The sequence below is a fragment of the Schistocerca americana genome, chromosome 3, assembly GCF_021461395.2.
Source record: "Schistocerca americana isolate TAMUIC-IGC-003095 chromosome 3, iqSchAmer2.1, whole genome shotgun sequence".
NCBI classification, from domain to species: Eukaryota; Metazoa; Arthropoda; class Insecta; order Orthoptera; family Acrididae; genus Schistocerca; species Schistocerca americana.
The window spans coordinates 327577098-327600680 of record NC_060121.1 but is presented as its reverse complement, the minus strand read 5'-3'; the positions used below and the strand labels follow the sequence as shown (position 1 = coordinate 327600680).

Here is a 23583-nt window from a genome sequence, read left to right as displayed (position 1 = left end):
TCACATAGACTTGGTAGAGCACTTGTCCGCCATAGGCAAAGGTCCCGAGTTCGAGTCTCGGTCCGGCACACAGTTTTAATCTGCTAGGTAGTTTCATATCAGCGCACACTCCGCTGTAGAGTGAAAATTTCACTCTAGATACAGAATACCTAATTTCCGTGCTTTCCATCTGATGTGTAGAAGATACTGAAGGTATGCACTGGTGATCTCGACGCGTTCGCACTGACAGCAGATCGCATTGTGGAAATGTACCCGTCCGTTTGTGTTCCAGCTGTTAGTCCACAGCCTCAAGTAGATAATACTCCAGACGCATTGCGAGCACAGATTGCTGAACTTGTTCCATCAGTCCCTGCCTTGCAGACACAGCGTTCCAGTCACCAGACACATCACTATCATTCAGTGAGAATACGCAGCCGCTCACTTTCCACTGCGAAAGTCAGTTGGTACCACTCACGATTCGGTTCTGGGGGGTGGGAATGCAGTCCCACATGTGCGTGTGTCGAGACCTGTGTAAGGCTTCTTGATAAGAACGACGGTTACCACTGCTTCCCTAGCCTGCCGTTCGCCTGACATGTCGCCCATCGAACGTGCCTGGGATACGGTCGGTCGGCAACTTCTTCGTTCAGGTCCTCTTGCAGCCAGCCACATATGACGCTTTGTGGACGCGGCTACAAACAGCTTAGCAGGTCACTCCCCAGCAGAATATTCAGGCGCTCTTTGATTCCATGCTACGACGTCTAGTGATTCTGATTGCAGCACTTGGTGACATTGCTCCGTACTGAATTTCCAAAGTCACGGTGCGTGTACAGATCTGTAATGCTAATCATTTGTGTTTGTGTCATGTTCCTAATCGGTAGAATAAGTTTCATTATCACGTTCTCGGTCTTGATGTTTCACTTTTTCCAAAATTAGTGTATTTCGAAAAAGACTTCAAGGAAATCGCATTGTCCATTTTACAGCTGATTCGGTTATTTTCTTAAATAAGCTCTTTAGTACATCCAGATATCAGGTTTTAGGAATATAATGACAAACATCATCGTGTTGATCTGTGCGTCATACTGTATGTCCATGTTTTAAAATGAGAATCAAAATCTGGTTTATTACTGCTTACATTATAATATTCGCTAAAGCCAATATCTGAAGATAGCAAGGATTACCGCACCATCTGTTCAACAGCTTATGTGTCCAAATAGCTGAAAACAGGCTTTAGCGAGGTAAAGGCACCAGAGAGACAGTTCTGACGTTGCGGTTGATATGGAAGCAAGACGGAAGAAAAATCAAGACTCATTCATAGGATTTGTCGACCGGGAAAATGCGTGTGACATTGTAAAGTGGTGCAAGATGTTCGCAATTGTGATGAAAATAGGGATATGTTATTGGAAAAGACGAGTAATACGCAATATATACAGTGATGAAGAGGTAACAGTAAGACTGGAAAAACAAGAACGAAGTGTGCATAAAAAGTGGTGTAAGAACGAGATATAGTCTTTCACCCCTACTGCCCACTGTTCAATCTATACACCAAAGAAGCAATGACTGAAATTAAAGAATGGTTCAACAGAAGTATTAACATTCATGGTGAAAGATTATCAATCATAAGATTCGCTGATGCTATCCTTAGTAAAAGTGAAGAAGAATTACAAGATCTGTTGAATGGAACGATCAGTCTAATAAGTATAGGATATGGACTGAGAATAAATCCAAGAAAGACCAAAGTAATGACAAGTAGCAGAAATGAAAACAGCGAAAAAATTACATCAGAATTGGTGATCATGAAGTAGATTAAGTCAAGGAATTCTGCTACATAGGCAGCAAACTAACCCATTACGGACGCAGCGGAGATGACATAAAAAGGAGACTAGCCCCAGGAAAAAGGGCATTCCGTACCAGGATAAGCCTACCAGTACCAAACATCGGCTTTGATATAAGACGTTGGGAGCACAGAAACGTACGGTAATGAAGCACGGACTATGTGAAAACCAGAGCAGAAGTGAATCGAAGAATTTGAGATGTGGTGCTACAGAAGAATATTGAAAGTAAGGTGGACTGATAACGGAAGGGATGAGGAGGTTCTGGAGAGAAGCGGCTAGGAACGGAATATCGGCGAATAATTTCCATGGTAATAGAGGGAGCGGCAGAGAGAAAAAAATGGAAATAGTCATTCTTGATGTTTTATTCAGCTACAATAAATCTGAACTTTGTGCTAGACCAGAATAAAAGTGGAGTACGATAGCTCGGACGGCCTGCATGTTTCGATGTCGCTAGTTACAAATAATGCTTGTCTCTAAAGCACTGAGTGGTCAGCGCGTCGGTCTGTCACGCCAAGGGGCTGGGTTCGATTCCCGGCTGGGTCAGAGATTTTCTCCGCTCAGGGACTGGGTGTTGTTTTGTCCTCATTATCATTTTATCATCATCAGTGGAAGGCAACGGAAAACTACCACTGGAATCACTTCCCTAGACGCTCATGCGGTGGACCTCTCTGACGAGGCTTCCCCCCTGCCGTAAGGTAGAACACAATGTTTTTTTAAAGCATTTGGCAGATTTATCAAATACTAAAAGTGGGCATTTCCTCATCATTTTTCTACACGTCATCATACTCCATCCGATCAGGCCTTGAAGGTCCAACGGTACCGAACGACCGCCGTTTCATTGCCAGCCCATAGGGGCATGTGGTCATGACACAGCCTTCTCACATACAAAGTAACAAGACATACGCCTGTGATATTTGTAAGGGATACAGGTTGTGCTTACCTGTACGACGCCGACTATGATGGCACAGTCGCTGGGGTCCATTCTGCTGCCCGCAGATACAAAGATGGACACAGAATAGAAGATAATGATGTTGATACCGGACAGTTGCTGGGAAAACTGTAGTCCCAAGCCGATGCCCAGGCAACGCCCTGCTGCGTGTGAGACGAACATATCCTTCAACTTCCCCTTACGCGCCCTTGCGTGGGCCACTGTCTGCAGGAAACCAAAAAAATGATGATTATTAAGAAACTTATGGATTAAGTTATAGACGTCGTTTCCAAGAAATCTCACATTCGTGGACAAAGTTATTATTACTACAAAATTTTAGTTTAATTTCTCGTCGGTGTTCTTTTATAAGATGGGAAGTACGAGCCGTGGCTGTGGTCTGGTGGCCAAACCATACCGGTATTCATCATGAGTGATTCAAGAAAACCACGGAAAAGGGTGCTTGTTATAATAATTGATCATCACCATCAATACAAATGCCTACTGCTATGTGTCATTACCCGCGTAAACGCTTTGAGGTCGTAAAGCACTATTGATGACCAAACGTCAGTTTGGTAACAATTTTTTTCTTAAGGTTCTCTCCTGCTTATGATACGGAAGTGCACACGGCTTGTGTAAGACAATGAAAACGGTCATTTCTTTAAAAAACTGTATTACGATCGACTGAGGAAATTTTTTTTTATTGCTATCAGAAATGTGATCACTACACCCAGAGTGACGATGTCGTCATTGGTGCTCTTGGAGGAAAACGGATTACGTACAGACTTGAAATTCGATCTTTTTGACATAATCGTAAGCCAACAAGAACACTGCCTTTAACTTACATAAGACGCAGTTCACTTTTATCAGGGACGACATCTCTACAATGAGAGTTGAAGATTTTTTGACTAACAGAAACCAGTACAACACACGGGGTTGTGAATGTTCCCGAAGGAAGTGTAAGAAGGCTGCTAAGGCTCTCAGTATACATTCGTGATTTATTTGACAGAGTTAGCAATACTCTCAAATGGAAATCTGACGATGCCTTCGACCACGCAAAAGTATCATCGCTGAACGCTCGAAAGGAAGTAAAATTAGAAAAATTAGCCAAATTCGAGCAGAACTCGCGCACTGAGTATTCCACACAAAATTAATTACGCCTATAGTTCGTCCTGGGAATCAAGAATATAAAGGAGTTTTGCCTGCTATCGATACCAGCATTGGCAAGACATTAGTCCCGGGAATTCCAAGACGGCATAAAAATCTCTACAGTAATCCGTCAGAGTAGCTCAGACATAAAAAAAGAAGCGAACATATCAGTATTGGCAAGATATTAGTCCCGGAAATTCCAAGACGGAATAAAAATCTCTACAGTAGTCCGTCAGATTAGCTCAGACATAAAAAAAGAAGCGAGCAGGAGACTTTTGTTTATATATGTACAAAGACAAGGTTTAATAATACATCTTTTATAACTTCTTACAGTTTACATTTGCATCCAGTAACGTCCATTTATTACGATTTCGACATATGATGAATGCAATGTATTTTCAAATGGCAAAATGATATTTTTCTGTGATATAATTACAATTTAACAGGGTTCAGATTTTTTTTTTATTTGTGCTGTGAAGCCTTGCTTGTTACCGAATGTCAAGATTCTAGGTCAACGAGAACTATTGTGTAAGTCTTACTGAGTGAGTTTGCGCGTTTGAAAATATGTAACACGAATGGAGGAATATTTTCATCGAATTGACTTAGTAGCTTATATTTTTAACACCGCCAAGAAGCTTTAGTTTTTTGTAGTACCAAGGGACCATAGACCCTAGTATGTGACAAAAATTCCAGCTTTATACGTCTACCCATTCTGGAGAAAAAGGGTTTCCAACAGTCGGACAGACAGACATAGATACAGACAGACAGGCAGACAGATGTAAACCAAGTTGATCCTGTAAGGACTCCATTTTTACAGATAAAGGCTCGACCCTTAAAATGTTAATACTGTGGACAAAATTTCCACTTGGTGTCTTTAATGTCTGCTGTTATGCTATTAAATATGATTCCCATAAAGGGAAAGTATTTGGAAGTACACGTTTCCAAGATTACAGCTAACCTTCTCGAGCCCATCACATCCTTTATGTAATTATGGTTCAAATGGCTCTGAGCACTATGGGACTTAATATCTGAGGTCATCAGTCCCCTAAACTTAGAACTACTTAAACCCAACTAACCTAAGGTGATCACACACATCCATGCCCGAGGCAGGATTCGAACCTGCGACCGTAGCAGCAGTGCGGTTCCGGACTGAAGCCGCCTAGAACCGTCCACAGCGGACGGCTATGTAATTATAGATCATACTTACAAGTAGTATGAAATGGGACTCTTTCGTTAAAGCAGTAGAGGCGAGCGAAACGGGAGGCTTAAGTGTTTTGGGTTGGCTCTGGGAAAGTGTAGTGTGGTTGTGAAAGTCGCCCAGTACGAAACACTAGTGCGACAATTTCTAGATCACTGCTTCAGTGATTCACGCCCTCAGAAAGTAAGCATCGCAGCAGATTTCGAACGAATTCAGAGAGAAGCTGCTAGGAATATAACAAACCGGCACTGCGGATGCGAAAATATAACGGATATGGCATGACAATTTAAACGGAAATATTTGCGGGAAAGGTTTACATTGTTCTTGCAAAATTTGGGGATTAGGTGTTCGAAGAAGACGGATAGGCTGTTCTATTGTTTTCGCCAAATACCTCGCAGAGGGATCAAGAGAGCAATACGAGAAACTATAGGCATATGGACATTGAGATTTGGCCCATGTGAATGGACAAATACACAGAACTACTATCTTTAATTTGAAGTTCAGTCCACCATGACCAGAACTGTGATTTTTGCGGTATGTACAGAATGCCTACAATAACACCGTCTGAAAAGTAATAAAAAAAAATGAAAGGGGAACTAGGACTTGACGTATGGTCGACAACAGGGTACTTATAAAGCTCTTGTTCGACCGATTCTTGAGTATTATTCAGCAACCTGGGATTATTACCAGGTAGGACTGACAGAAAAAATGAAAGGGAAACTAGGACCGTTCGACACCTGGATACTAATAAAGCTCGTGTTCGACCGATTTTTGTTTATTGTTCATCAATCTGAGATAATTACCAGGTATCACTGACAGAAGAGTCGGAGAAGGTCCAACGAAAAGCGGCGCAGTCGGGGCGAGAGCCTTACATTCATATAGTGCTTATGGACAGCTATCCAACGATTGGAGAGTGCTAACCATACGCTCGTTCAGCTTAATTACTTACAATTTTAGGACTCATTCATCAGATACACTCTAAATTTATTCTACCACACAGTCTGTCATCGTAAAAATTGTACTTTGTTATGGTAAGTTCTTGGGTTTTGAATCACTTCAGCATTAAATTTGTGTATTTTTTTAACTTTTTTACTTCTGGCAGCATGTTCGCATATAGTGTCATCTATACTTAGGTACAGGATATTACTTAGGCACTGCCACTTATAATAGAAGAGATATGATGGAATGAAAATAATCAAGAGTGGTCCATATCACACATAGGCTCATGGGTGAGATGGACCAGTCTACTGGGAGAGATGGACCATATAAAAATAGCTAAACATGAAGAAAAAAGTCAGTTAAAATTATATGTTTTTATTTCGAATGTGTTGTGATCAATACGGAATTATATTATTAAATATTTTAGTCTAAAACAATTTTCTCACTTTATTATAAATATTGGTTGAACCTCAGATCTCTAATTAGTTGTTGATTTTATTCAAGCATTAGCCTGTTATCCTCTTATCACACCAGCTGCACTTACTTCCAGATTCGAACACCATTCATGTGATTGTCGTCAATAGGAAACGCACTGAATCCTTGTCTTTGTTATTAGTTTCGTGACACTTTCAACACATTTATCTTCATCTCATTCATCAAAGCTACTTTTGTAATCTTCTACAATGTCATCAGTGTTGTTGCTTTCTGCAACTGATTAACAAGTTGAGCTGTTTCGAGTATTTTTCTTTTACAGATTTTTCGGTCTGTTTTTCTCTTCACTGTTGTTCGCTTTCTCTGTTTCCTTTCTTTTTTCATCACTCTTTTTCTTTACAGTTTTACTATTTTTCTGGAATGTTTAGCATTTTGTAATCAATTTTCACTTTCCCATTAAAATTCGTTGTTTAATTAACAAAACGAACAGGCGATATTTATTCAAACAGTTTTGTCGAATTAGCTCAAGAGTAGAAAGTTTTGAACTGGTAGTCCTGAAAGTCTTAGTTTTACTGGGAGTGGAGCCCGAAATTGTATCCCTGAAAGAATCTGAGTTGTGCAGATAACTCTGATTGGGATCACTAGGTCGTTTGAAAAGCATTGAAATGATTGGTCTGCCTGTGTGTGAGATTCTGCTTCCACATTTGTTGGAACAGACGTATGTTCCAACAGATAAGCATAGTCTGGGACTGCGGCCCTATTCAGTGAGATTACTTCGTGTCTTTGGGCCACTCGTACCATTTTCAACTGTAATTCATTTAGTCCACGATGAGATGAGCAGTTTTCCAAATTGAATAGGGCTAACTTTCCTGGCTGGATTATTCGTCATAAAGAGTTTTGGAGGCGCTGTATACATACCTTTTCAATTGTTTGAAAAATGAGTGGACCAGGGGTTGCGACCAGTGGGATGCTTCTCTGCAAACTCTAATGTTTCCAAACGACCTGCGTGAGATGTGTGTATTGTACCAAGTAGTGAAAGTTAAGATGGAACCAATGCCTTACGATTAATCCCAAAAATTCGAAACTGAAATTAACAATCGTGGTCCCGTCAAAGCAACAAATCAGAAATATGAAGGTGATTTGTCCAAAGTAAAATCGGAGGTAAAATTCAATGTTACTGAGAAGTTAGAACCAATTTCTGATGATGAGGTAATTGAAGTTGAGCTCAAAAAAAAGAAAAAGTAGAATTAATAGAGTTATCAAATAATGAAACTGACTTCAATACTTCTGAAATTATAACAAGTCAGAGAATGCTAGAAATGGCTATAAAACTGGTTGAAATGCCAAGTGGCAAGGTAGACGCATCAAACTGGATTCAATTACTGTTTTAAAAACTTGAATAGCATCGTAAAGAACTGAAAAGTAAGACGGAATCCAGCAGTAAACAGTTAAGTGGTAAGACTAGGTCTAGTAATAAACAACCAAACATTAAGACTGAATCTAGTAGTAAAGAACACTATAGGATGAAATGACCTCAAAAATGAACGACTTAAATTATCATGATCTGAAAACTATCATGATATGCAAGTCAAAGCAGGGCAACAGCTAACTAAACTGCATAGTATTTTCAAAACCGAAATTAAAGTAGTTCGCAAAGATTTCAAAGACGCAGGTGATCTCATGGAGGGAGAGTGTGAGAAAGAATCGACAGTGTATCCAGACTTTGCTCTTATCGATTTGAGGAAATAAGTAATAAAGTAAATGTGCAAGTAGGCTGTTTAGGTTTTTATGTTGGTAACGCCACGTAGCGCTCTGTATGAAAATCACTGACTGTGCTGCGTGCAATCTGTGGCTGGTTGGACTCATTGTTGGAATATTCGCTTGCGTAGTGTTGGGCAGTTGGATGTGAGCAGCACGTAGCGTTGGACAGTTGGAGGTGAGCCGCCAGCACTGGTGGTTGTGGAGAGAGAGAAGCCAGAGTTTTGAGAGGTTACTATAAGCGGACGATCTGGACATGTGTCCGCCAGAAAAAGGAGATTTGCAAAGATGGTTGTCATGAATTGAGAGATATATATGATGACTTTTGAACATTATTAAGGTAAATACATTGTTTGTTCTTTATCAAAATCTTTCATTTGCCAACTATGCCTATCAGCAGTTAGTGCCTTCAGTAGTTAGAATCTTTTATTTAGCTGGCAATATTGGCGCCCGCTGTATTGCAGTAGTTCGAGTAACGAAGATTTTTGCGAGGTAAGTGATTCATGAAAGGTATAGGTTATTGTTAGTGAGGGCCATTCTTTTGTAGGGATTATTGAAAGTCAGATTGCGTTGCGCTAAAAATTTATGTGTCAGTTTAGTGATGATCAGAATAAGTAAAGAGAAAACTATTTGATACGTTGAGTTTTGCTCAGCTGTTTGAAAATCAATTTACGTAGAAGTTTACCAGCACAGTCATTCATAATTTTTCAAGGGGATGTTTCAAATGCTTGTCAGAATGATATTAAGAAAATAAAGTCTGACTGTTTGAAATTATATGAGGATTAAAGTTTTCTGACAGAGTGGATTCAGTAGAACTACAGGTAGAGGAAATACGAACATAGGAAACAGAGCAACGTCTGATGGCTCTTGAAATACTACTGTACAGCATGCTGTTTCAGTTGACTCCGCTTTCCTCAAATGTCGTCAGTTCTTACGTTTGGTCCAGACAAACAAATTCACCAATTAGAGTTATTCACCAATTAGAGTTCTGGAATGATTTTGAGAATGTTTAGCCAAAGGCATGGTCAGAAAGAGAGAAAATTTCTTCCATAAGAAGTAATTTGTCAGGAGATGCTTTGCGATGGTCAGCTGACGCAATGATTAGATGCAAAGTTCTTTCTTAATTTTAAAGTGCATTTATTAATGAGTACTGGTCACATATCAAACAAAACGATGTTCTGAGAGAATTTTGGAGTGGTGAAAAGTTTGCTACAGGTCGTGAATCAGTAAAAGAGTTCTCTAGAAAGCGGGCCTCGCGGCTGTTACATCTGACAGAAAAGATGAAGCGGGAAATGATTATCATGGGACCAGTAGATAAACTGTCTTGCTATTAGAAAAAAGAATCATTTCCGCTCATAGAGGTAATGTGGGTAGGTTCTTCGAATATCTGAAGTGAGTGGAAAGAGTAGCTGCTGTTGAGGAGCAGATACAGAATAATAATACGTCTTCTAGCAGTCATGTAAACAATCGAAATAATGGCAGTGTAAATGTGGATGTTAGAAGTATAGAAGTTTAGAACACACAATCTGATTATCGTTGTCAAGGCTGTGGTAGAGGAAAATGAGATAGACAGCCACTGTGCCTTCGCAGTGATTATTACGGCGAAAAAGAAAACTAAATAATGTGCCGTTGAGACAAGGCGGAGAGCCGAACGCTACCCTATCTGATTCTGAATCGAATGAACACAATAGGCCGCGCTTGGGAAACTAAGTCCCGTCTATGAGGAAACTGGCGCTCACCGGGTGGAAAGACTTTAATGAGGAACGTGTTCAGCCTACAATAACGCACGCATTATAAAAACTAACATCCTGGGGTAACAGTGCGTTGTGTTCTTGATAGTGGCAGTGAAGCAAATGCTTTGTTCCATGCATTCTTTGATTCTATTTCTCAGAAGAATGAACTAACTGTCGTGAAAGTAAGTGGTTTAGGAATAAATGTTGCTACTGGAAAAGCTTCTAGACCATTACAGCACGAACCTTTGATGCCGATTGGTATAGGTAACATAATAATCATGCACGGTTTAAGTGTGTAGACTGGCACAGATCTTTTAACGACATAGCAAGGAAAAATTTTCTTTGATGGGAGCCACTTAATATTAACTGTACTAGATTCTCGGGTGATTACGGGGACTTTCATTGCCAATTATGTGGCTACTAATAATGAAGCATGGGAACTACCTATTACAGTAATAAGGAATAAGGGATATTTGCACGAAAATACTGAATTTGGTAATAATGTGCATGATGCTAATGTGGAAGAGAACTTAATCCTATAAGAAATAGAGGCTAAAGTACAATCAACATATCAAATTTCAGTTAAAAGAGCTTTGGACAGAAAAAGACGGCGTGACTCAAAATCTTCGCCCACTAATTTTAACATTGGTGAACTAGTGTTAGTCAAAACTAAAGAAAAAACTAAGAAAATTTCAGCGAAAACAAATAAATATATGCGGGATGAATCTTTATTTTTCTTTCAAGTTTCATTGTCTTCTTCTGTCCTCTCTATAGTAAGTAAGGAATGCCGTTAGTTTTAGCATCTTCATAGTAAGTAATAACTTATTTCCATAAATGGCTATACCCTTATGATGAGTTGCAAGAGAGTATGAGAGGTTGTCTGCAGTAGTAAATTCTAAATGTTAAAATGGCAGTAGGTAACTTACGTGTACCAATGATAGAAAAATAATGGCAGAAGTAAATAAATAATAAATGATATCCACAAAAAGGATTAGTAGCAGTAAAATACAGATACTTTCCGCTAAGAGAAGTAATTAAAGATGAAAATTTCTAGAACCTGAAACAGTAAACTCTGCATAGATTAATAATCTTCAATTGGAAGTAAGATTGTCTATAGATAAGAAAGGGTAATAAAGTGGTGCCACTAGTGGTAAGCCAAAGCGTTTCGATATCAATTAAACGAGATGGGTGGGGGTGGTATGAAGATCGCACCAAAATATATGTAAATAATGAGGTGAGTAGGCTTACGAAGATAACAGGGAGAAAGAAGCGTCAGAATATATGAATAAATCAAAATAGGGAGAAACAGGAGATATGAAGTCTGTAGGCTGACTTATATAGTAAAATGGAGGGAAAATTGATGAGGAATTCCCTCACACCTCGTGGAAAGGTTGATAAATGCGTAATTTTGCTTAAGGCAGATGGTCATTTAACAGATACAGATTGACACATACAAACAACAATACAGGTAAGCAAATGTGTTAAGAAATGCTGATTGTAGAGTAATGTTATAATAAAAACAGCCCTTTCATTATGTGTGTCAGAAACCTAAGTAACTGCTGTTAAACAAATGACTTCTTTAGCATACTAATCCATGCAATAATGAACCATTTGAAGATAGAATATACCATGGTTACTCGATTTTCTAAGTAAAGCAACAGCTAATGAAATAAATTGCAGACTATCATAAGTGCGACTATTTAAATTCTATGTTGACTTTCAGAATATGATATCTACAATTTATATACAAAAATTGAAAGTTTTGTGATTCAAGCTTAATAATGAAATAAAATGTCACTATTTTGTGAAGTAGCGTATTGCCAATAATCATTCTGAAAAAGTTAATAATAGTTTTCCAACTAATAAATTTTAAGAAAAATTTAAAAAATTCTTTCTAGTAACTTCTCTATGGTTACTCAAATTATGGAAGGAAAATAGAATACAGAACGTGTTTTGTTCTCCTTTAGATGTAAGCTGAGAACAGAAGCTTAGGCTATGTTACATGTTTCTCACAGACCTGGAGGCATCATGAAAGGCAGCCTACAAGTTGTATTGGAGATACACCTTGTAGGCTGCCTTTCATGATGCCTCCAGGTCTGTAAGAAACATGTAACATAGTCTAAGCTTCTGTTCTCAGCTTACATCTAAAGGAGAACAAAACACGTTCTATATTATATTCAGAGGAGGAGAAGGAACAGAGGAGGACACATACAACTGTGACTCCCCCCCCCCTCCCCATTCCCTTTCTGAATAGAGTATCGTGAAGAACACCGTATATAGTGACTGCCCACTCCCTGTCTTCAATGTTTTAGTGAAAGTAGTTTGCATGGACGCACACCACAGTGCCTAAGATTGTGATTAAATAAGTAGTGAAAAGCTGTGAAAGAGTAAAATGTTTTATGTGTTTCTCCTTCAGGTAAGGACTAAAATCTCTAAATCAGAAAATTAATTTTGTAGTAATTGAAAATTTTATTTCGTGTTTCTACGTTATTTCATTACATGATTAGCAGAAGTTCATTATGTCATGTTTTTCTGTGTATGCCCTATTTATCGTTAATTTTGTGGATTTAGTATTAAGGAAAATTTATCTAAAATCAACTTAATTTAAAAGAGGGCAGCTGTAGTAACATCAGTTGTATCTAATACTTAATTTTGTTCAAAAATATTTTTTTCACAAAAAATAGGCATGATGTGGCGAATCAAGCGCTGTATCATTGTGAGAGATACAGAGGAGAGTGAGTGTGCTGGAACTTACCCCAGTTAACTACTACCAACGCCACATTGTCATTATGTTCCCGTGCATAGAGTACAAAGTATTGCGCCATAATCTGAAAGTGAAATTAAAAATTAAAATACCTTTTTCAAACGTTGTTGGTGTATGATGTTAACATTGTGAAGTCTCAGAATGATCTAGTCAATATGTTTCGCTAAATGCGTTATTTTAAGAAAAAAATAAGTGGCACTTAATAATGAAGATAGAAGTCTGACAATTTTTTCAGAATCTGAAAATTTATGTCGCAATCAAACGTTGCGAGTTTCAAGTTGATCGGTTCAATATTTTGGTCAAAATTGGTGTTTTTACGAAAAATTGAAGACACTAAATATTAGACTCAGAAAGATGAAAATTCATATGTAGTCTCAGTTTGATATAAAACCACTAAATATGTAACACCAATAAGCTACCTCTATTAATTTTCAAGTTATTCACTAAAAACTAAATTTGCGACGAAAACGTCCCTATTCATATTAGTTTAAGTATTATTTGTATTTATTAATAGAAAGTTCTAATTACAGCACTTGATTACTTTCATTAAATAATGCAGCTGTACCAAGATTCAAGACTGTTCAAAAATGGTTCAAATGGCTCTGAGCACTATGGGACTTAACATCTGAGGTCATCAGTCCCCTAGAACTTAGAACTACTTAAACCTAACTAACCTAATGACATCACACACATCCATGCCCGAGGCAGGATTCGAACCTGCGACCGTAGCGGTCACAGACTGAAGCGCCTAGAACCGCTCGACCACACGGCCGGCTTTCAAGACTGTATTGTAAATAAAAATCACTACAAGGAATCTTAATGAGGCAGCTCAGAGGTCATGTTCTACTGCCAGTTCCGTTCTAAAAATTCTAGCTAGCAAAATTTAAATGTAGTCGGGCTAAAACTTTTTCAGTAACTAAAACCAGCTTAACTCCATTCACATAAAAATTAAGAAAATTGTGAACTATTAAATGACAGAGGTAGTAATTAATACGTTTCCGAGAGAGGGGCCATTTAGATGTTGCTACCTGTGCCAAGACAGGTTGACAGCAAAAGTTACGTCTGATGATCTGCTGCGCCCATATATACAGTAAATACGGCCAGAGTGGCACTAAAAGGAGGCACATCGGACTGAGATATCAATCTGTCCGCGTCAGTTAAATGCTTGCGAGCACTGTGCCTTGGGTGATGTCACAGCCGGAGAGCCGCCAAATACGTTTATGGTAAAAGTAGGAAAAGAACCCATGAGGACTGTACGCCGTCCTGGATCGCTTATATTTCACTAAAGTAACTGTTTGTGTGCTGCCCGTAGTGTCGACAAAACCACGTGGTAAGTGGCGAGATTATTTCCCAAATTTAAGGCCAGCAACTAACTTTTGGTGATCAGAAGCCAGACGATAGACCATTTTACTTGTAACTTACGCAGAGGTAGCCCCTGAACTGCTAAGAGTGCTGTTTCCGATAGGACGTTATTATTATTACCAAGAATGTTATAATGTTTGTGTGTGTGAACTTTTACTGAATATATTAATCAGTTACAGCTCTAAACTGAGCAAAAAAAAAAAAAAAAAAAAATGGTTCAAATGGCTCTGAGCACTATGGGACTCAACTGCTGAGGTCATTAGTCCCCTAGAACTTAGAACTAGTTAAACCTAACTAACCTAAGGACATCACAAACATCCATTCCCGAGGCAGGATTCGAACCTGCGACCGTAGCGGTCTTGCGGCTCCAGACTGCAGCGCCTTTAACCGCACGGCCACTTCGGCCGGCTAAATAGCAAACAGGAACATTTTCTTTCAGTGAATACAACGAGTAATGTCGACTTGCAGACTGGAAATTATGGTCAGTGTGTTCTCCATCGCTTTCTGGCTGACCGCAAAAGTAGTTTTCAAGCTCTTGCAAACGGCGAAGATGAATGGGAATGATGATATGACATGTGAATAGTACAGGAGAAGAACGTGCTTTGTCCACGTTTTTTTTTTCAAAAATGTGTTATGTGTGCTATAAGATGCAGTATTCATTGTTGTTTAACGTTTTTAACCGACCAGTGTGATAATATGAATAGTCCACATTGTGTAACCCATTTTAAGTCAGGCATCCAGGGTAACAGCGCTCTAATTTCTTTCACTACAGGGAATAAATTTGCTTTAACCAGTATTGTATATTATGTTTTAGATTCCTTGTGTATAGGTTAACAATGTTAGAATAAGGAATAGAGAATTTTCCATTTATGTGTATTGTTGGTACTAGTGAAATCCGTTGCTTTAGTTTCAGACATTTTGTTTATTAATGCATATGTTGTAAGTGATTCACTTTATTCTGAATGACGAGTACTTAATTTTAGCTTGAAAGACAGACCTTCATGTACTAACAGTGTTAGTAAAAGGAAAGTACGAGGGTGAATGTGCACCGCCATAAAGAAATTAAACGTTCATTCGCAAGAATTAGGAGAAAACTACATCTGTAAACCAAAATACTTTGAGGATGTAAGTGATGAAGAAATATCAAATTTTATAAGAAAATTTAATGGTTTGGAAGACTAGAATGGACAATAATTGCGTCTGACAGGCCTCATTACAATACCCGAGGTTCACAGAAGGCGAACAAGGAAGGACGAAGATGAAGCACACCTTCCAGAGTATAATTTGAAGTACAACGCAAGAGCGGAATGTGACGACGTTATACGATAAGTTGTTAAATGCAGAAAAGCGTTCATGGCATAACAACAAAGTGATGATTGATGCCAGTTTAGAAATGTATGAAGTTGTGCAAGTCTCCTCGTGATGAAAGGTGTAAATATGGCCGTAGGCCATGGAAAATTACGGAAGAAGTAGAAAAGGCAGTTTATGATCACACTGGTCTACTTAAAGGTAGATCACGGCATTACAGCAATGAAAATACCAAGAATTTTTACCTTCTAGAGGAACTTTCGGGGAATAAAATGTATGAAATATTCCAGGACAAATATCCAAAACTTGACCTTTCATATGAAACGCTTAGAACAGTACTCAGCACGAAATTTAATTAGCTATTGGTATACAAGGAGTGGTACATACTCACCCTGTGATAAATACACTGCTGAGATGAAATTCTGAATGCAAGATTATCTGAAAATTTGGATTTATGAGGCGAAAAAACTAAGTCTTGGTATAAACTGCTAAGATCACCAGTGACCACATGATACACAAAGTCAAAGATGAAACATTTTATTCCAGAAACAGAAATGCTCGTTTAAGAAGCCGAAATTCTAATGATACCGAGACAAATTGCATGGGCTACCTCAAAACTTTATGGTTATCAAGTACTACAGTAAGTACTAATGACATCTAGTACAAAAGGCAAATGCCTGTTTACTTTTTCAACATTCATCAGCTTCCATGTGCAAGTTCAGTGTTCTGTACTTGCACCTAAGATACTGGAAGAAAAGCGCCGAATGAAGTTGTTTCCTTTTTAAATCACCTTGCAACAAAATTATTGAGCAGGGAATTCAAAGACTTTTAAGTTTTTTGTGATTCGTGTTCAGGTCAGAATAAGAATAACTGTTCTAAGTTATCTTAATTGCCTAGTGAATGAACTAAATATTTTCCCTCTTGGGGGATCTTTTTATGTAGTACGATAAGCGTATCGGGGTAATTAACATCAAGCAGTAGCAGAAGTTCCAGTGGACTGGGTGCGGATCATTGATTGAAGCCCTATGTAAACCTAAACCATTTTATGCTGTGCTGGTCAGTCAGGATTTGAAAGAAAACTGGGAATCATTTATAAAGAAAGAATATTTGAAAAAATGCTGAAAAGACCCTTTCAGAGCGGTAGTCAACACAAAAAACACAGCTCTGCCTCATTCAGTATCGTGAAAATTTATAATGGAGTTTGGATTTCATAGATGGTGAGGGCTTCACAGTGACTTCAGGAGCAGCAGGCTAGAGAATATGATTACATAACTTGGTAAAATTTGAGGTAAAATTTGAAAATATTATAAAATATTATTTAGAATATTTTTATAATAATAGTAATAATCATTTGTCTTTACAAGTCCTCTAACAATATCGAAAGAAAAGTGTCAGGACCTCTAGATTTTGAATGAATATTAAGGACAAGAGGAAGAGAGTTTTACACAAACCTTTTACACTAGGCTTACAATTACATATTGGGACAAAGTGATATTTTACTTTATTCTCATTACCACTTTATCACATGACGTTAAAACAGCAAAGACAAATTATTTAAATAGAACTATCTTTATTGTTTCAAACATCGTATTTCATTACAAAATATTCTTACAGCTAATGTTTAAGAAAAAGTACACTTTTAGTTACAATGTCTTCTATTCCGCTACATACAAGTAGCACATTCGTCTTTTTTTACGCATGACTTTACTTTAAATATTACGCCAATAAAACTACTATTTTAATATTTAAGTTATCAGTTTGTATTAACTTTAATGCATACAACCATCCTTCCAAACAACTTAAGTATTCATTAATTTTATCCATTAGTGCCCTTGAATTTCTCTTTCAACCTTTACTATTTCTGTCTTGAAAAACTTGTTCATGTAGGCAAAGCACAGTCTTTTTCTGTGCTCTTGATATGTTACAAAATTAAGGAATACCTTTTATGGTGCTAGAGAGAGCTGCATAAGGTAAAACCTGTAGGGAAGACAGAGACTGGAATATATCAAACAGAGGACTGCAGGTGTTAAATGATACAGGGAGTTGAAAAAGTTGGTACAGCAGAGGAAGTCGTAGCATCAGCAGCAAACGAGTCACAAGACTGACAACGATAAAACCGTAAGGTACTATTTGCGATGAAAATATGCTGTTCATATGGAGACGGAACTTTGGGCTAGCCCGAGAAATTCATTCGAATGCAACACAGTTGACCAGAATATTGTGATAAGGCCATGAAAGCCTACATTTTGCTAACGTGAATGGTTAACACGAAACACAATGGGGATGATCCGTTACATAGTACGGTGAAAAGTCTGCTTACCTCGGTCATCTCAGCGAGGTCCGCATTGATATCGGCGTTGGCGCCACCACGCAGCCACCGCAGCGCCGCCGTCGCGTTCTCCGTCTTGTCCTGGCTCAGCAGGAATATCGGCGACTCCGGCACGAAGAAGAAAAGCACGAAGAATAAGATGGGCGGGATGGAGCACAGCAGCGACAGCCACATCAGATTCGACCATTTACCCACCACGTAAACATACAGGATGCCTGCAGGTGGTCCACAACATGTAGCCCTCCACCCATCTTCATCAGAATACCACACTTATCTTATTATAAGGCACAGCTTTAATTTTTCCTACATAATACCACCTTTCCTACGGAGGAACTATTTTACTTTCAGAAACGTCTGTTGGTTTTATTTACCTTACTGTGAGAGGACGCGTTAAAGAATGGAGAGGACATATACCAATTATGAAAACGTGAGCCCATGCCTTTTACTGATTTCTGCCTTACTGCTATGGTATTCCTGCAAAAAATGTTTTCTCTTCTATACGTGGCTGTTCATCTATAGTACTATGTCGTTTCAAAACATTATTTGACGTAGTTACAAAAAATTTCAAAAAGTTGTTAACCAGTAGGTCCTAAATATAAAACTCTGACCAGATGCTCATATATATATATATATATATATATATATATATATATATATATATATATATATATATATGGTGTTATAAAAAGGTACGGCTAAACTTTCAGGAAACATACCTCACACACAAAGAAAGAAAATATGTTATGTGGACATGTGTCCAGAAACGCTTACTTTCCATGTTAGAGCTCATTTTATTACTTCTCATCAAATCACATTAATCATGGAATGGAAACACACGGCAACAGAACGTACCAGCGTGACTTCAAACACTTTGTTACAGGAAATGTTCAAAATGTCCTCCGTTAGCGAGGATACATGCATCCACCATCCGTCGCATGGGATCCCTGATGCGCTGATGCAGCCCTGGAGAATGGCGTATTGTATCACAGTCGTCCATAATACGAGCACGTAGAGTCTCTACATTTGGTACCGGGGTTGCGTAAACAAGAGCTTTCAAATACCCCCATTAATAAAAGTCAAGAGGGTTGAGGTCAGGAGAGCGTGGAGGCCATGGAATTGGTCCGCCTCCACCAATCCATCGGTCACCGAATCTGTTGTTGAGAAGCGTAGGAACACTTCGACTGAAATGTGTAGGAGCTCCATCGTGCATGAACCACATGTTGTGTCGTACTTGTAAAGCCACATGTTCTAGCAGCACAGGTAGAGTATCCCGTGTGAAATCATGATAACGTGCTCCATTGAGCGTAGGTGGAGGAACATGGGGCCCAACCAAGACATCACTAACAATGCCTCCCCAAACGTTCACAGAAAATCTGTGTTGATGACGTGATTGCACAATTGCGTGCGGATTCTCGTCAGTCCACACATGTTGATCGTGAAAATTAACATTGATCACGTTGGAATGAAGCCTCATCCGTAAAGAGAAAATGAGCTCTAACATGGAAATTAAGCGTTTCCGAACACATGTCAACATAACATCTTTTCCTTATTTGTGTGTGAGGAAAGTTTCCTGAAAGTTTGGCCGTTTTTTTAAAACTCTGAATATATATATATATATATATGGTGGTCCTTTAATCGTGACCGGGGCCAAATATCTCACAAAATTTGCGTCAAACGAAAAAACTACAAAAAAAACCTACAAAGAACGAAATTTGTCCAGCTTGAACGGGGAAAACAGAGGCGCTGTGGTTGACCCGCTAGATGACACTGCCATAGGTCAAACGCATATCAACCGCGTTTTTTAAATAGGAACCCACATTTTTTATTACATATTCATGTAGTACGTAAATAAATATGAATGTTTTGGTTGGACCACTTTTTTCGCTTTGTGATAGATGGCGCCACAAACATATGGCTTACAATTTTAGAGGAACAGCTGGTAACAGGAAGGTTTTTTAAATTAAAATACAGAACGTAGGCACGTTTGAACATTTTATGTCGGTTGTTCCAATGTGATACATGTTACTTTGTGAACTTATCATTTCTGAGGACGCATGCTGTTACAGCGTGATTACCTGTAAATACCACATTAATGCAATAAATGCTCAAAATGATATCCGTCAACCTCAATGCATTTGGCAATACGTGTAACGACTTTCCTCTCAACAGCGAGTAGTTCGCCTTCCGTAATGTTCGCACATGCATTGACAATGCGCTGACGCCTGTTGTCAGGCGTTGTCTGTGGATCACGATAGCAAATATCCTTCAACTTTCCCCACAGTAAGAAATCCGGGGACGTCAGATCCGGTGAACCTGCGGGCCATGGTATGGTGCTTCGACGACCAATCCACCTGTCATGAAATTGCTAAATTGCTATTCAGTACCGCTTCAACCGCACGCGAGCTATGTACCGGGCATCCATCATGTTGGAAGTACACTGCCATTCTGTCAGGCAGTGAAACAACTTGTAGTAACAGCAGTAGAACATTACGTACGAAATCAGCATACATTGCACCATTTAGATTGCCATCGATAAAATGGGGGCCAATTATCCTTCCTCCCATAATGCCACACCATACATTAACACGCCAAGTTCGCTGATGTTCCACTTGTCACAGCCATCGTGGATTTTCCGTTGCCCAATAGTGTATATTATGCCGGTTTACGTTACCGCTGTTGGTGAATGAAGCTTCGTCGCTAAATAGAACGCGTGCAAAAAATCTGTCATCGTCTCGTAATTTCTCTTGTGCCCAGTGGCAGAACTGTACACGACGTTCAAAGTCGTCGCCACGCAATTCCTGGTGCATAAAAATATGGTACGGGTGCAATCGATGTTGATATTCTCAACACCGACGTTTTTGAGATTCCCGATTCTCGCGCAATTTGTCTGCTTCTGATGCCGCGACAGCAGCTAAAACACATACTTGGGCATCATCATTTGTTGCACGTCGTCGTTGACGTTTCACATGTGAATGAACACTTCCTGTTTCCTTAAATAACGTAACTATCCGGCGAACGGTCCGAACACTTGGATGATGTCGTCCACGATACCGAGCAGCATACATAGCCCACGCCCGTTGGGCCTTTAGATCACAATAGCCATACATCAACACGATATCGACCTTTTCCGCAATTGGTAAACGGTCCATTTTAACACGGGTAATGTATCACAAAGCAAATACCATCCGCACTGGCGGAATGTTAGGTGATACAACGTACTTATACGTTTGTGACTATTACAGCGCCATCTATCACAAAACGAAAAAAAGTGGTCGAACTAAAACGTTCATATTTTTTTACGTACTACAGGAATATGTAATAAAAATGGGGGTTCCTATTTTAAAAAACGCAGTTGATATCCGTTTGACCTATGGCAGTGCCATCTAGCCGGCTAACCATAGCGCCATATGGTTTCCCCCTTCAAGCTAGACGAGTTTCGTTCATTGTAGTTTTTTCGTTTGATGCTTATTTCGTGAGATATTTGGCCCGGTCGCTATCAATGGACCACCCTGCATTATATATATCAAAAAAAGGTTTGCATCATCCCAGTTCCCAGAACTCCCGAAGATAGACATTGACTGTGGATATTATATCACATACAAAGTCCCTTCGACTGTCCAGAGATGCCACTAAACGACGTAAACAACCATGCATGAGGAGCGCCTATAAGACGGAGCGGGTCCGACAGCCGATCATTTCGAATCATTCCACCAGGAAGGAGGTACACGGCTCGTGTTGTCTGTAGTTCAACTACGCCTATCCAGTCAATACCCCGGTTCGATCGCCTCCGCTTTGTTACTTTGTGCCAGGGGGGGCACTCAACAAGGGAAGTGTCCAGTCGTGTCGGAGTGAACCAAAGCGATGTTTTTCGGACATGGAGGAGATACAGAGAGACATGCCTCGCTCAGGCCGCCCAAGGGCTACTACAGCAGTGGATGACCACTACCTACGGATTATGGCTCGGAGGAACCCTGACGGCAACGCCACCATGTTGAATAATGCTTTTCATGCAGCCACAGGACGTCGTATTACGACTCAAACTGTGCGCAATAGGTTGCATAATGCGCAACTTCACTCCTGACGTCCATGGAGAGGTTCATCTTTGAAAACCACAACACCAGCGTGGTACACATGGGTCCAGCAACATGCCGAATGGACCGCTCAGGATTGCCATCACGTTCTCTTCACCGATGAGTGTCACATACACCTTCAACCAGACAATCGTCGGAGACGTGTTTGGAGGCAACCCGGTCAGGCTGAACGCCTTAGACTCACTGTCCAGCGAGTGCAGGAGGTGGAGGTTTCCTGATGTCTTCGTGTGGCAATATGTTGGGCCGACGTACGCCGCTGGTGGTCATGGAAAGCGCCGTAACGGCTGTACGATACGGGAGTGTCATCCTCCGACATATCGGCAGCATATTGGCGAGGCATACGTCTTCATGGATGATAATTCGCGCTCCATCGTGCACATCTTGTGAATGACTTCCTTCAGGATAAAGACATCGCTGGACTAGAGTGGCCAGCATGTTCACCAGACATGAACCCTATCGAACATGCTTGGGAAACATTGAAAAGGGCTGTTTATGGACGACGTGACCCACCAAAGACACTGAGGGATCTACGCCGTATCGTCGTTGAGGAGAGGGACAATCTAGACCAACAGTGCCTTGATGAACTTGTGGACAGTATGCAACGACGAATACAGGCATACATCATTTGGTGTTAGAGGTACCGGTGTGTACAGCAATCTGGACCACCACCTCTGTAGGTCACGCTGTATGGAGGTACAACATGCAATGTGTGGTTTTCATAAGCAATGAAAAGAGCGGAAATGATGTTTATGTTGATCTCTGTTTCAGTTTTCAGTACAAGTTCCGGAACTCTCGGAACCGAGGTGATGCAAAACTTTATGTACACTACTGGCCATTAAAATTGTTCATCACGAAGATGTGCTACAGAAGCGAAATTTAACCGACAGGAAGAAGGTGCTGTGATATGCGAATGCTAAGCTTTTCAGAGCATTTACACAAGGTTGGCGCCGGTGGCGACACCTACAACGTGCTGACATGAGGAAAGTTTCCAACCGATTTCTCATTCACAAACAGCAGTTGACCGGCGTTGCCTGGTGAAACGTTGTTGTGATGCCTAGTGTAAGGAGGAGAAATGCGTACCATCACGTTTCCGACTTTGATAAAGGTCGGATTGTAGCCTATCGCAATTGCGGTTTATCGTATCGTGACATTGCTGCTCGCGTTGGCCACGATCCAATGACTGTTGGCAGAATATGGAATCGGTGGGTTCAAGAGGGTAATACGGAACGCCATGCTGGATTCCAACGGCCTCGTAACACTAGCAGTCGAGATGACAGGCATCTTATCCACATGGTTGTAACGGTTCGTGCACCCACGTCTCGGTCGCTGTGTCAACAAATGGGGACGTTTGCAAGACAACCACCATCTGCACGAACAGTTCGACGACGTTTGCAGCAGCATGGACTATCAGCTCGGAGACCACGACTGCGGTTACCCTTGACCGTTGCATCACAGACAGGAGCGCCTGCGATGGTGTACTCGACGACGAACCTGGATGCACAAATGGCAAAACGTCATTTTTTCGGATGAATCCAGGTTCTGTTTACAGCATCATGACGGTCGCATCCGTGTTTGGCGACATCGCGGTGAACGCACGTTGGAAGTGTGTATTCGTCATCGCCATATTGGCGTATCACCCGGCGTGACGGTATGGGGTGCCATTGGTTACACGTCTCGGTCACCTCCTGTTCGTATTGACGGCACTTTGAACATTGGACGTTACATTTCAGATGTGTTACGACCCGTGGCTGTAGCCTTCATTCTGCTCCCCGAAACCCTACATT

General features: G+C 40.1%; 1 protein-coding gene across 1 annotated transcript in view; it reads right to left on the bottom strand.

Moving 5' to 3' along the window:
* Positions 1–23583, bottom strand: part of LOC124606063 (facilitated trehalose transporter Tret1-like) — a 62332-nt gene that overhangs the window by 5533 nt on the left and 33216 nt on the right. Inside the window, exons 3-4 of the mRNA XM_047138025.1 lie at positions 17700–17959; positions 2752–2964 (exon numbers count right to left, since the gene is read on the bottom strand). Of these exons, the coding sequence (XP_046993981.1) occupies positions 2752–2964; positions 17700–17959 (473 nt within the window). The remainder of the gene's footprint in view (positions 1–2751; positions 2965–17699; positions 17960–23583) is intronic.